Source organism: Rhinopithecus roxellana, chromosome 21 (genome assembly GCF_007565055.1).
Source record: "Rhinopithecus roxellana isolate Shanxi Qingling chromosome 21, ASM756505v1, whole genome shotgun sequence".
Lineage (NCBI taxonomy): Eukaryota > Metazoa > Chordata > Mammalia > Primates > Cercopithecidae > Rhinopithecus > Rhinopithecus roxellana.
The window spans coordinates 42,130,530-42,144,300 of NC_044569.1; the positions used below are offsets into that span (position 1 = coordinate 42,130,530).

Below are 13,771 nucleotides of genomic sequence, written 5' to 3' on the forward strand. Positions count from 1 at the left end.
ATCTGATTTTTATCAGGGCTCTTCAATCTTTTAGATTCCTTGGGTACATTTTGTGTTTCAGAAATATATTTGCCCAAGCATTCTGGCTTTTAGAATTTAGATGAATTTTCCTAAAAGGCCAAGTGAAATATTTTCACATTTCTTTGCTTTCATGTTATTAATTTCTCCATGTAGAGATCTGATTAAAATATGTAATGTAGCAGAGATAAGATGAAAATTCTGATTTTGGCATTTGATGTACTTTAAGCTGCAAGAAGGTCCTTTGGTTCCTTGACTTTATCTGGAGTGGGAGACTTTTTCAGACTGTGGAATGTTTGCATTGGAAGGGATCTCAGGGGTCAGAGTGCACCTCCTAATATGCAGAGATTGGCTTTATAGATGCACATGGTTTCAAATGGCCAATTTTTGACTGTCAGTAGGACAAAGTAGATTCAGATGCACATGGTTCCAAATGGCCGATTTTTGACTGTCAGGAGGACAAAGTAGATTCAGATGCACATGGTTCCAAATGGCCGATTTTTGACTGTCAGGAGGACAAAGTAGATTCAGATGCACATGGTTCCAAATGGCCGATTTTTGACTGTCAGGAGGACAAAGTAGATTCAGATGCACATGGTTCCAAATGGCCGATTTTTGACTGTCAGGAGGACAAAGTAGATTCAGATGCACATGGTTCCAAATGGCCGATTTTTGACTGTCAGGAGGACAAAGTAGATTCAGATGCACATGGTTCCAAATGGCCGATTTTTGACTGTCAGGAGGACAAAGTAGATTCAGATGCACATGGTTCCAAATGGCCGATTTTTGACTGTCAGGAGGACAAAGTAGATTCAGATGGGAAGTGTTGCTTCCACTGGACAGAACTACTTTTCCTTCAACCTAGTTTTGAAATTACTTCCTATTTCAAACTTTATAACCTCTACTGCCCAACACGTTTAGCAGTGTCAATAAATATAAAAAGCCCTCTTTTTTTTTTCTCATACTACATCGTCTAAGAAAAAAGCTTATTTTTTTATTCGTTGATTGACAGTTTTTTTTTTTTGTTTGTTTGTTTTTGTTTGTTTGTTTGTTTTACAAACAAAACATTTGTCATAAGTAGTTCCTAGAAAATCAGTCTACTGGCTGGGTGCTGTGGCTCATGCCTGTTATCCCAGCACTTTGGGAGGCTGAGGTGGGCAGATCACTTGAGGTCAGTAGTTTGAGACCCGCCTAACCAACATGCCAAAACCCCATCTCTACTAAAAATACAAAAAATTAGCCAGGCATGGTGGCATGTGCCTGTAGTCCCAGCTACTCAGGAGGCTGAGGCAGGAGAATCACTTGAACTCAGGAGGTGGAGGTAGCAGTGAGCTAAGATCGCACCTCTGCACTCCTGCCTGGGTAACAGACCCATGCTCCATCTCAAAAAAAGAAAAGAAAGAAAATCAGTCCACTGTTTTGTGAATTTTTAAATTAGAACACTGAAGTCAACTTTGTAAAAGTGAATTGCTGTGTAAAAAGGAAGGAAATTCTGATGCACTATGACCTGGACGAGCCTTAAGGACATGATGCTGAGTGAAATAAGCCAGTTGCAAAGAGACAAATACTCTATAATTGCACTTAAATGAGGTATAAGAGTCATCAAATTCATAGACAACGTCCAGTGGTAGTTTCCAGGAACTGGGGACAGAGGGGAATGGGGAGTTGGTGTTTAATGGGGACAGAGTTTCACTTTGGGAAGGTGAAACAGTTCTGGAGATGGCTAGTGGTGATGATTGCATAACAACGTGAGTGTGCTTAACACCGCAGAATTGTATGCTTAAAAGTGGTTAAGATGCTAAATTTCAGGTGGCCGGGTGCGGTGGCTCACGCCTGTAATCCCAGCACTTTGGGAGGCAGAGGCTGGCAGACCACATGAGGTCAGGAGTTCGAGACCAGCTTGGCCAACATGGTGAGACCCTGTCTCTACTGAAAATAAGAAAATTAGCCAGGCTTGGTGGCAGGTGCCTGTAATTTTAGCTACTTGCGAGACTGAGGCAGGAGAATCACTTGAACCCAGGAGGTGCAGGTTGCAGTGAGCCAAGGTCACGCCACTGCACTCCAGCTTGGGTGACAGAGTGAGACTCTGTCTCAAGAAAAGAAAAGAAAAAGATTCTAAATTTCATGTAATATGTATTTTACAAATTTGAAAAGAATGAATTACGGTGGCTGGAATGAACTACTGCTCTGTGGAAACAGTGCAGTAGAGGATTCTGGGTAACCCAACCCAGTCTGCCCTGCATGAGAATCGGAGTCTCCTGGAAATGCTCATTTTCCTTCTTTGGGGGAGGCAGTTCTTCCTCCTGGCCTGGCTAGGGTACTTCCTACCATCCCTGCGGAAACACCTCCTTTCTGGTTTCTTCCTCCATCCCCTTGGCTCTGTTCCAGTCAATACTGTGTTCCCCAACACACAAATGGAGCAAGAAGAGCTGGCTCCAGGCCTCTGGGGGCAGTCAATGACTAGAACGAGAGGGATTTAGTAGAAAGTCAGCTCTCCCTCTCAGGAGAAATCCCGTTCAGCGAGGGTCCCCGGGGGGCACCAGGTTTTGGTTCTGTGCAGTTTTAGTAGCCTGTGTCAAAATAAAACCCAGGTCAGTGCCATAAACACAAGGACAGCAAGGAGTCTTGCCTTGTGGAGCAGCTGGAGAGAGGGTCCCCTGGGAGGATTCCCTCCGGGACATGCGGGTATTTTCAGGGAAGATTCCATTCGTAGGTCTGGAATGGATGTAGGGGGAGAGAGAAGACAGGTTGATGGGGGGTTAGGGATTGAGATGTGAACAGATGTGTGCCTGCTGCTGATTACTCAACAGTCTCATGAATCCCCGGCCCAGCCCTGTCAGGTAGAATGTTGTGCGATGATGGAGATGTTCACGCTGCCCAACACTGCAGGCACAACCACTGCCACTTGTGCTGTTAAGTCTGTGAAATACGCCTAGTGTAATTGAGGAATGAAATGTTCAATCTTAATTGGTTTAAATGTTAAGAGCCACGTACAGCCAATGGCTACCTTATTGGACAGCACAGCCCTAGGTCAGCTCTGGTGTGATTCTCATCCAGATCATTACAGCCTAAGGATCCTGGAGCTTGACTTGGTTCTGGAAAGACTCGGGAATTCACATCTGCTTTGATTAGACCTGAGGATGACACTGGGGTTTACAGTATGGACACTGGACTCCCTAAAACCTACTAGCACAAGATGACTGGTCATTAATTGTTTGATGAATTATTGATTTAATGTTTTGTTGTTGTTTGCCACAGTTTCACTCTGTTGCCCAGGCTGGGCTGCTGTGGTGCCACCTTGGCTCACTGCAACCTCCACCTCCCAGTTTCAAGCGATTCTCATGCCACAGCCTCCTAAGTAGCTGCGACTACAGGTGCACACAACCACACACGGCTAATTTTTTTTTTTTTTTTTTTTTTGTATTTTTAGTAGAGAAGGTGTTTCACCATGTTGACCAGGCTGGCCTCAAACTCGTGACCTCAAGTGATCCGCTGGCCTCAGCTTCACAACCTGCTGGGATTACAGGTGTGAGCCACCATGGCTGGCCTAAAAACGGGGATGTTTTTAAGAAAGGATGATGGAATGTTATACAGCACTAAAAAGAAATGAATCATGAAGCCATGGAAAGACAAGGAGGAAATTTAAATACATGTTAGTAAGTGAAAGAAGCTGATCAGAAAAGGCTACAGATAGCCAGATGCAGTGGCTCACACCTGTAATCCCAACGCTTTAGGAGACTGAGGTGGGAGGATTACTGGATCTCAGGAGTTTGAGACCAGCCTGGGCAACAGGGTGAGACCCTGTCTTTACAAAAAATTAGAAACAAAAATTAGCCAGGCATGATGGTACGTGCCTCTTGTCCCAGCTCTTCAGAAGGCTGAGGCTGGAGGATTGCTTGAGCATGGGAGGTCAAGGCTGCAGTAAGCTGTGATTGCACCACTGCACGCCAGCCTGGGCAAGACAGCAAGACCCTGTAGAACAAACAAAGAAGAAAAGGCTACATACGGTATGATTCCAACTATATGACATTCTGGAAATAGCAAAGCTGTGGAGATAGTAAAAAGCTGAGGGATGAATAGGTGGGGCACAGAGGATTTTCAGGGCAGTGAAATGCCCTGTACGATACTCTAATGGTGGATCCATGTCATTATATACTTGTCCAGAGCTGTAGAATGGACAGCACCATGCGTGAACCCTGAGGTGAGCTATGGACTCAGGGTGTTGATGGTGTGTCACTGGAGGTTGGGTTCGTCCGTTGTAACAAATGCACCACTCTGAGGGGGATGTTGATAGGGAGGCTGTACGTGATGGAGGGAAGTATGTGAGAAATCTATGTACCTTCTCAATTTGTCGGTGAATCTAAAACTGCTCTTAAAAGTTTAGCTGGGCACGGTGGCTCATGCCTGTAATCCCAACACTTTGGGAGGCTAAGGCAGGCACGTCACCTGTAGTCAGGTATTCGAGACCAGCCTGGCCAACATGGTGAAACCCCATCTCTACTAAAAATAAAAAAAAAAAAATAGCTTGGCGTGGTTGTGGGCGCCTGTAATCTCAGCTACGCAAGAGGCTGAGGCAGGAGAATCACTTGAGCCCAGGAGGCAGAGGTTGCAGTAAGCCGAGACTGCACCACTGCACTCCAGCCTGGGCGACAGAGGGAGACTCTGTCTACCCCCCGCCCCCCAAAAAAGAAAATTAAGTGTATTAATTTGATAGATTGATTTTTTGAGGTAGGGTCTCTGTCACCCAGGCTGGAGTGCAATGGGTGTGATCATGGCTCACGGCAGTCTCAACTTCAAGGGCTCACATGATCCTCCTGCCTCAGCCTCCGAAGTAGCTGGGATAAGAGGTGTGCATCACCATGCATAGCTAACTTTTAAAGATTTTTAGTAGAGACGAGGTTTTGCTGTGTTGCCCAGGCTGGTCTTGAACTCCTGAGCTTGGTGATCCTCACTCCTTGGCCTCCCAGAGTGCTAGGAATACAGGTATGAGCCACTGTGCCTAGCCTGGTATATTAATTTTTTTAAATGGGATGTTATAGTGAACAAAACCAACAGGAATTCTATCCTCATGGGCTTACAGTCTGGCAGGGAAGACAAACACGGAGTGAGCAAACACAAGTGTGAACTGAGGTGTGTTAGGAAGGAGGTCTCAACTTGAGTCAGTAGAAGGAGTCTGTGGGGGTGATGTCAAGTGAAGGTACTGTCATTTTAACACATTTTAACAGGGACACTTCCAGTCAAATGGTCCCTGGACACTGACACAACTTTTCCAGGCCTTTTTTTTTTGATACCTTCCTTCTCATTAGAATCTCCTGGGCCAGTCCAGTGTCTTGACATGTTGGCTGAACCCATAAAAATGGGAAACTCTTGTTTCACCTCCAAAAAGGGTTTTAGAGGAAGAGGCGGGGGAAAGGAGACTTGGCTGGAATGGGGGAGAGTTCACAGGGGTGAGGCGGCAGGGCAACAGGCCCAGGGTTACAGCTCCAAGGACCGCCCCCGCCCATACCCAAGGCAGCTGTGGACGGGGCTCTCCAGAGGGCTGGGGAACTATCACAGTCACAGCCGAGGCTGGGAAGGGAGCCAGGGCTGCAGCCTAGTCCGCCCCTCCAGCGCCGCCCAGCCCCGCCACCTTAACTGTTCCTCTGGCTGCGGGTGCCTCGGCTTGGCCACCCCCACGCTGCAGTTAGTTGACTGATTCTGGATGCAGTGAGCGTCTCCCGTGTGCTCGCAGCCCAGGGGCCCCTGGGGATGCTTGGGCTGCCTGCCTCTGCTTCATGTCCTCTGCCTGGTCCTCTGGCTCCCAGGCCTAATACGAGGGTGGCCGATTCCCTGGAGGGAGGAAATGGAGCCTGGATTGGGCTTCTCCACTCTGGCTGCACTTGACAACGACTTGGGGACTTTGAGAAAGGTATGAGCACCCTCCACCAATTAAGGCACAATTTTCCTGAAAATTCCTTGACATTTTCTAAGCTTACTGGCTATTTTCCTGCAGTGCCTTAGGTGATGAAGAGCGTGACCCAGAATCCTCCTTGGTTGCTCCCCATCCTCTGGGGAACCTTCTAGCTGGCTACTGCCTTAGTGGGAACCCCTTTCTGCTGGGAAAATCCCAGTAGGGATTTGGGATTGGCCAACCCTTTCATCTCCCCCTCCCCCTGAGCTCCCTCCCAACTGAGCCTGAGGGCTGACTAGCAGGTCCAAGGCCACCTCTGAGATCCAGCCTTGTCATCACCGTGCGACATCCCTAGGGAGCTTTCCCACCGCAGGAGGTGGCTGCTGACGGGTTCCAGCTGTTGGTGCCAGCCAGGAAGGCCTCTTCCCCACGCTAGACTTAAAAACTTGTCAGGAGCGCCTCAACCTGAACTCCCTTGGCCAGAAACTCAACAGCAGGCAGATTAGACTCCGAACAGGAGTGGGGAACATGTGGAGAGTGGGAGGGGCGGAGGCTCCAGGGAACTTTCCAGCATTAGGAGCTGGGGAGCTGGCCCCAGAATAAAATTGCCTTGAAAGAAAAGAACAAAGTGTGTTGGCACAGCAAGGCCTTTCTTCCGCTCTGGGGCATGACGGAGGTCACAGCCCCCTGCTGGGCTGGAGTGGGGGCCGTTCCTCTTCAGTGGGCACAGGAGTGTGCTCTGCCTGGCCTGGCTCGGCCTCCTCTGAGAGGGTTTCATGCAGGCCTGGGCCGTCATTCCTGGCAGATGAACAAAACCCAAGAGCAAACACATTTCATATTCAGTCTGAATGCTCAGAGGAACCACGTTTTTCTGAGATTACACATTCTTCCGGCATTATGCTCTACTGGAGAACGCAAAACAATCCAGTGCAATGATGCTTTCTTCCCTTTTTCCATTTTCGAGGACCACACAGAGGACTCTTGCTAGGTGGTGGTGGAGACGGAGGGCTGGCGTGTACCTGGCCATGGGTGGGATGCTCAGGAATGGGTTGGCCGAAGTGGGGATTGCCTACCTTCTTACCCAGCCCTTAGGGCCTTCTGGAACATCTCCAGGTAGGGCTGCTTCCTCAAACGTAAGGCACCACCAGAGAGAAGGGCTGTTTGTGTGGGGTGCAGGGAGGACGCTTGAGTTCAGCGGCCCTGCCCCTTCCAGGCTGTTTGAACTTGGACAAGTCACTTAACCCCATGAGCCTCTGTTTTCTCACTTGTGAAAAGGGGAAAATGTATAGTAGGGCCTTGGTGGAGGCGGACAAGAATGAGAGAAGGAAGAGCCTGGAAGGAAGGTCTTTCCCCTCCTCATCCCCCCAACCCCTGGAGCAGCCCTTGTTTTTTCATTTTGCTATCGGGCTTCCTCTTTAGTTTTCTTGGAAAAGGCTAGCTGGAACTTTCTAACATCTGCATGCCTGGCCACCACCCCAGACCCCTTAAATCAGAACCTCTGAGGGTGAGACCCAGGCATGGGTATTTTTTCACAGTTTCCGGAGTGATTCTGATGGCTCAAGCTAAGAACCATTCCCCAAAAGACCAAGGCAAACAGACCAGGCATGGTGGCTCGTGCCTGTGATCCCAGCACTTGGAGGCTGAGGTTGGGGAATCACTTGAGGCCATGGGCTTGAGACCAGCCTGGGCAACATAATGAGACCCTAACTCTTAATAAAATAAAAAATTGGCCAGGCACGGTGGCTCACACCTGTAATCCCAGCATTTTGAGGGGCCAAGGTGGGTGGATCACCTTAGGTCAGGAGTTCAAGACCAGTCCACCCAACATGGTGAAACCTGTCTCTACTAAAAATATAAAAAATAGCCGGGCGTGGTGGCAGGTGCCTGTAATCCCCACTACTTGGGAGGCTGAGTCAGGAGAATCGCTTGAACCCGGGAGTCAGAGGTTGCAGTGAGCTGAGATCGCACCATTGCACTCCAGCCTGGGCAACAAGAGTGAAACTCAATCTCAAATACATAATAAATAAATAAATAAAATTACCCAGGCATGGTGGCTGTAATCTCAGCATTTTGGGAGGCCGAGGTGGGAGGATTGCTTGAGCCCAGGAGTTTGAGGTTGCAGTGAACCATGATCGTACCACTGCACTCCAGCCTGGGCGACCAAGTGATACCTATCTCTACAAAACAAAAAACACAAGAAAAGCCAAAGGAAACAGGGACAGTGGAAGGTGCTAGGAAGTCTAACGGGCTTGGCGGGTCCTGGCTGTCAGCAGGGCCCTCTTGGGATTCTGCAGGGTGCCTGGCCAGTCCCAGTGGGGTGGATCCTATACCCAGGGTGTAATTGTCAGGGTGTGGCCCTGGGGGAGGATGTCAAAGGTCCATCACGTGTCAAAGGTCCAGCACATGATTTGTGCTTTCCTTAGGGAGGTAACTTTGAAGTCCACCTGCCACAGGGCTGGTGCTTGGGAGGGAATAGATTTGCTGGGTAACCCCCCTGCTGCTTTTGTCCCGCCTCCCCCATGGGCAGCTCTCAGCAACCCATGTGGAAAAGTGACACTCAGCTTGTTGCTTTCTGGGAATTGGCTCAAGAAGAAGGCCAGCTGCTGGTGCTGGTGTAAGGAATGAAGAGGAGCTGAAGAGTTTCAAGAGAGATGATTTCCAAGGCAGGAAATCGCAATTGGGCTGAAGTAGGGAGGCCCCATCCTGTGTGGCTGTGGTTTTTGCCTGTGCTGTGAACAGGGGTCCCTGTGGGGGCTGAACTCCTGCCTCCATCCCTGGTGAGCCCAGGGCTGCGGGGCTGTCGAAGTGTGTTGTGGGCCCAGGCCCAGCCCTGAGTCTGGAGGGCTTTCCAGCTCGCTGCAAAGCTCTCTGTGTTGCTCAGGGCATGAGGGAATGTGCACTGTCATTAGGGCTTTTTGAGAGCTTCCAATTCTGCTTCCTGATTTCTGTCACTGACAGTATGAACCAGGGCATCTCTGTAAAAAAAGTGAACACAAATAGCGTGAGCTGCTATCTCCAAAAGCTGGTGGCCACCTTTGCTAGTGTCGGGGAAGGGAGGTGCAGCAGTAAACACACAGACTTGATGGAGAGCAGCGTGCCAGGGATGTTTCTTTCTTTTTCTTTTTTATGAGACAGTCTCGCTCTGTCGTCCAGGCTGGAGTGCAGTGGAATGATCTTGGCTCACCACAACCTCCGCCTTCTGGATTCAAACAATTCTCATGCCTCAGCCGTAGCTGGGACTACAGGCACATGCCACCACGCCTGGCTAATTTTTGTATTTTTTGTAGAGACAGGGTTTTACCATGTTGGCCAGGCTGGTCTCGAACTCCTGGCCTCAAGTGATCCGCCCGCCTCGGCCTCCCAAAGTGCTGGGATTACAGGCGTGAGCCACCGTGCCTGGCCAGGAATATTTCTTTAAAACACAAAACAAAACAATCGCTAGTGACACCTGAAACAAGTCCCCACAAACTGTGAATTGTAGAACAGATGATTGGTGAAACAGAAGCTTGGTTTGGAGGCTGAAAAGTATCCTTCTCAAATGGGAGTCTTGGTGATTTTCTAAGCTGTGTCTTCCCCTTGCTGGGAAACAGGGGTGCTCAGGGCAGGTGAAGGATCGGGGAGCCCCTGCCTTCCTGAGGCTGATCTGAGTTAGGCTGAACCCCCCACAGCCAGATCTGAACTGAGGAGACTGACAGCCCCTCTGGGCCAACCTGGAGAGCAGGCAGGGTCCTGCGTGCCCTGAGTCCTCTTTATTTGGGTCTAGCGCTGGAAGATGCTTGTAATGGCAGCTGATAAAGAAGAGATGCCATCCCTTGTGTCCACAGGTATCGAGTGAACTTCAGACCTAGGTATGTCACTAGGTATAAGACAGTGACGCAGTTGGAATGGAGGTGCTGTCCTGGCTTTAGAGGGGGAGATTGCCAAGAAGGTCCCAAAGAGCCCGTGAAGACCCTCCAACCCACGCCCGCTCGGCCTCGAAACAGCTTGAAGAAAGCCACAGGTAACTTCTTATTTGTGCTGTTATGTATGGCCACCTTTAATATTTCCGGTGCTCCTTCAAACAACGGGATTTGTGCTTTACAGTGGTGAAATTTGAATGGCTTACAAATAACACACATAGATGCCTGCGGTAGCCACACGTGACAAATTTATTCGTAGGAGCAGTAGCAATTGTAAGACAAACTTCCTTGCAAGTAAATTGCTTTGCTAGGGCTAGCTTGTTGTGAAAGCCAGTGCCTTAAAAATCAGGGTAGGAAATGCCAGTGGGTTCAGATTTGTGTCACCTGGAGGCACAGTTGTAAAGAGATTCAGATGTAATGATGTACTGTTTGTTTTTACTTGGGTCCATACATCTGAATTTAAAGGGGGTTAAAATTGTTTTTATTTTTTATTTTTATTTTTTGAGATGGAGTCTCGCTGTGTCACCCAGGCTGGAGTGCAGTGGCACAATCTCGGCTCACTGCAACCTCTGCCTACCTGGTTCAAGCAATTCTCCTGCCTCAGCCTCTAAGTAGCTGGGATTACAGGCACCTGCCACCACACCTGGCTAATTTTTGTACTTTTGGTAGAGACGGTGTTTCGCCATGTTGGCCAGGTTGGTTTCAAACTCCTGACCTCAGGTGATCTGCCCACCTCGGTCTCCCAAAGTGCTGGGATTACAGGTGTGAGCCACTGTGCCTGGCCATCACTTCATCTTTTTAAGTTCAGTCACAATAAATGCAGCATAGTTTTCTTATGAAATTAGAAGCTTAAATGATATTTTGCCATGAGGTGTTCTCAATTTTGAAACTTGTAGTGCTTCCCAACGTTGTCTGTAAAAATAGATTTTAAAATGCTTTTTTAACTACAAAAGTAATGCATTGTCAATTAAAGAATGTTTATAAAATATAGGAAAAATATTTAAGGATACATAATCTCATGACTAAATGAGAACTACTGTTGACATTTTGTTATAGAACCTTACTCTCTTTCCTATGTCTGTACATTCATTTTGTTAAAAATGCATTCATCTCACAAATATTTATTGAACTGTATCTGTCAAGCTCTATACTGGGTACTTGGAATAGGTGAGAAAAAAAGCAGACAGAGTCCCTGACTTCATAGAAGGCAGACATTAGACAGTAATGACAATAATTCATGACAGATACTGGGATGGGGGGAACATGATATGGGGGCTGGGGGCTTGTAATTGTTTATTTTTGTTTTGTTTCATTTTAGTTTTTGACAGAAGTTTAAGCATATTGTAGTTTAAGCTGAACAGCTTTATAAGGACGAATAGGAAAAACAATGATCACCCCCAAACCCTTTTCCCTCATTTTCCCTTCTCAGAGGTAGTACTTTAAACTCTTCAGATGAATCTTTTGGAATTTACCTCCACATCTATTGGTTTCTCATTATGGAAGGTGAGAATTTAACTCCCTTTCATCCACTCCTCAACACATGGCTCCTATCCCCCCATCCCTTCCATACAGTTAGACCGTATTCTTTATTTATTCAGTATTCAATGTTTACATTGTAATAACTATGTAGATAATGTTTACAGCTGAGCCATGTGGTGTACTGTGAATAGGTTTTCTTTCTACACAGCTGTTTGAATCCTTACAGTTAATCATTGTCTTATGTTTTTCCTTTGCTTGGTTTTCTTTTTATTGCTATTTCAACCCAGCTCTTCTCTGGTTCTCTAAATGTCCCCTCCATATGTTCAGACACAGCAGTTTCATCTTCTTGAAGAAGTCTCCTTTGAGCCTTCTCACTTGTCCTACCTGGACGGGACGTTCTCTTTCCCTGTCATCACCCGAGGATCTTAACTTACCCCTGTCCTATTGAATTCCCTGTTTCCTGTGTTGCCTGCTCCCTCTTTCTTGGTTTATCCCCTTGCTTTGCTTGAGCATGTCCTTTAGTAGCTTCATGAGACAATTACATGGGAAGCAAACTTTTTACCACTTTATAGTATGAAAACTATTTTTTATTCTAGCTTCAGAAATCTAGGTCAGAAATCAATTTCCTTCAGAATTTTCAAAATAGTGCTCAGTTTTTCTCTAGCTTCCAATATTGCTGTTAAAAAAAAGACCAAAACTCTTCTGACTCCCAGTTTTTTGTGTGTGACTTGAATAGTTTTTTTTTTTTTTTTTTTTTTTTGTCTCCCCCCTCCTTTTTTTGTCCTTTTGGTGGGATTTTAGGAAGGAGTAAAAAGAAATGCTTATCCTGTGATATATATGTTTGAAAGTTTATCCCCTCCAGATCTCATGTTGCAATGTGATCTTCACTGTGGAAGGTGGGGCATCATGGGAGGTGTTTGGGTCATGGAGGTTGATCCTTCATGAATGGCTTGATGCCCTGCTTGCAGTAATGAGTGAGTTCTTGCTCTGTTAGTACACATGAGAGCTAGTTGGTTGGAAGAGCCTGGCACCTTCTCCCTTCCCTCTTGCTCCCTGTCTTACCATGTGACACATTGGCCCCCTCTTCATCTTCCATCATGAGTAAAAGCTTCCTGAGGTCCTGACCAGAAGCAGATGCTGCTTGTACAGCCTGCAAAACTGTGAGCCAAATAAACCTCTTTTCTTCACAAATTACCCAGTCTCAGATATTCCTTTATTTCAACACAGAATGGACGAATATATCCTGAATTCACTGTCATTATAAAAAAACATACTATTTTTGCAACTTTTTCTTTTTTAGAGACAGGGTCTTGATCTGTAACCCAGGCCGGAGTATAGTGGCATGATTATAGCTCACAACCTTGAACTCCTGGACTCAAGTGATCCTCCCACCTCAGCATCCCAAAATGCTGGGGTTACAGGCGTGAACCACTGCAGTTGACCTGGAACTTATTTTTTACTGAATAACCTATAATGGACAACCTTCCATGTCATGAAATATTCTACAATACCACTTAATGACTTGAGAGAATGAGTTACTGAACACCATCCTCTACTGTTGGTCACTTAGGTTGTTTGTAATTTTTCACTATTATAGATAATGTATGAATATGCATCTTTTCCTATTAAATTTTTGTACTCATTTCTGATTATTTACTAGAATAAATTTCTTGAAGTGTAATTGTAGGGTCAAAAGATTCTGAGTAATTTTGATACATATTGCCAAATTATCCTTTGAAAAAAATGCAGTTTGCACAGTCACCAGTGGCATATGAGCAAAGCGTTTCCTTACATCCTCAGTCCTTCCCCCTTCACTGCGCTTTGTTTTGCTTCCTTTGCTCAGAATAGCATTTCCACTTGCATATGATTCAATAACCTGTTTCTTTCTTTAGCATCTTGAGAGAATAAATATTTCAGTAAGGAAAACGAGGTGTTCTTTTTCGTTCTCTGCAAAAAGAAAGATTCTTGGGAATTTGGATATCTGAATTTCAGATTTGGTTTTACTACTAACTTGATTTTAATAAAAGCTGCTATTATGAGCTTGTGCAAAAGTTCAGAGGAGGAAAAAACAATGATCATTGAATTCAAATATCTATAGCATTCTAAATTAATTTCCAATGTTTTCCAGTGTATTGTGTTAATGCATTTTATTTAATTGCAACCTATGTTGTGTTTGACTTTTTCTACTTTATATGATATGTCTCACTATAGTTGCCAGGTTTGTCAGTGTTAACCTCTTTCAGTATTTCTTTTTTTTTTTTTTTTTTTTTTTTTTTTTTTTTTTTTTGGAGACGGAGTCTTGCTCTGTCACCCAGGCTGGAGTGCAGTGGCCGGATCTCAGCTCACTGCAAGCTCCGCCTCCCGAGTTTACGCCCTTCTCCTGCCTCAGCCTCCCGAGTAGCTGGGACTACAGGTGCCCGCCACCACGCCTGGGTAGTTTTTTGTATTTTTTAGTAGAGACGGGGTTTCACCGTGTTAGCCAGGA

General features: G+C 46.4%; 1 protein-coding gene across 1 annotated transcript in view; it reads left to right on the top strand.

Moving 5' to 3' along the window:
* Nucleotides 1–13,771, top strand: part of EMILIN2 (elastin microfibril interfacer 2) — a 61,000-nt gene that overhangs the window by 22,073 nt on the left and 25,156 nt on the right. The window contains exon 3 of the mRNA XM_030925773.1: nt 9,733–9,908. Coding sequence (XP_030781633.1) covers nt 9,733–9,908 — 176 coding nt within the window. The remainder of the gene's footprint in view (nt 1–9,732; nt 9,909–13,771) is intronic.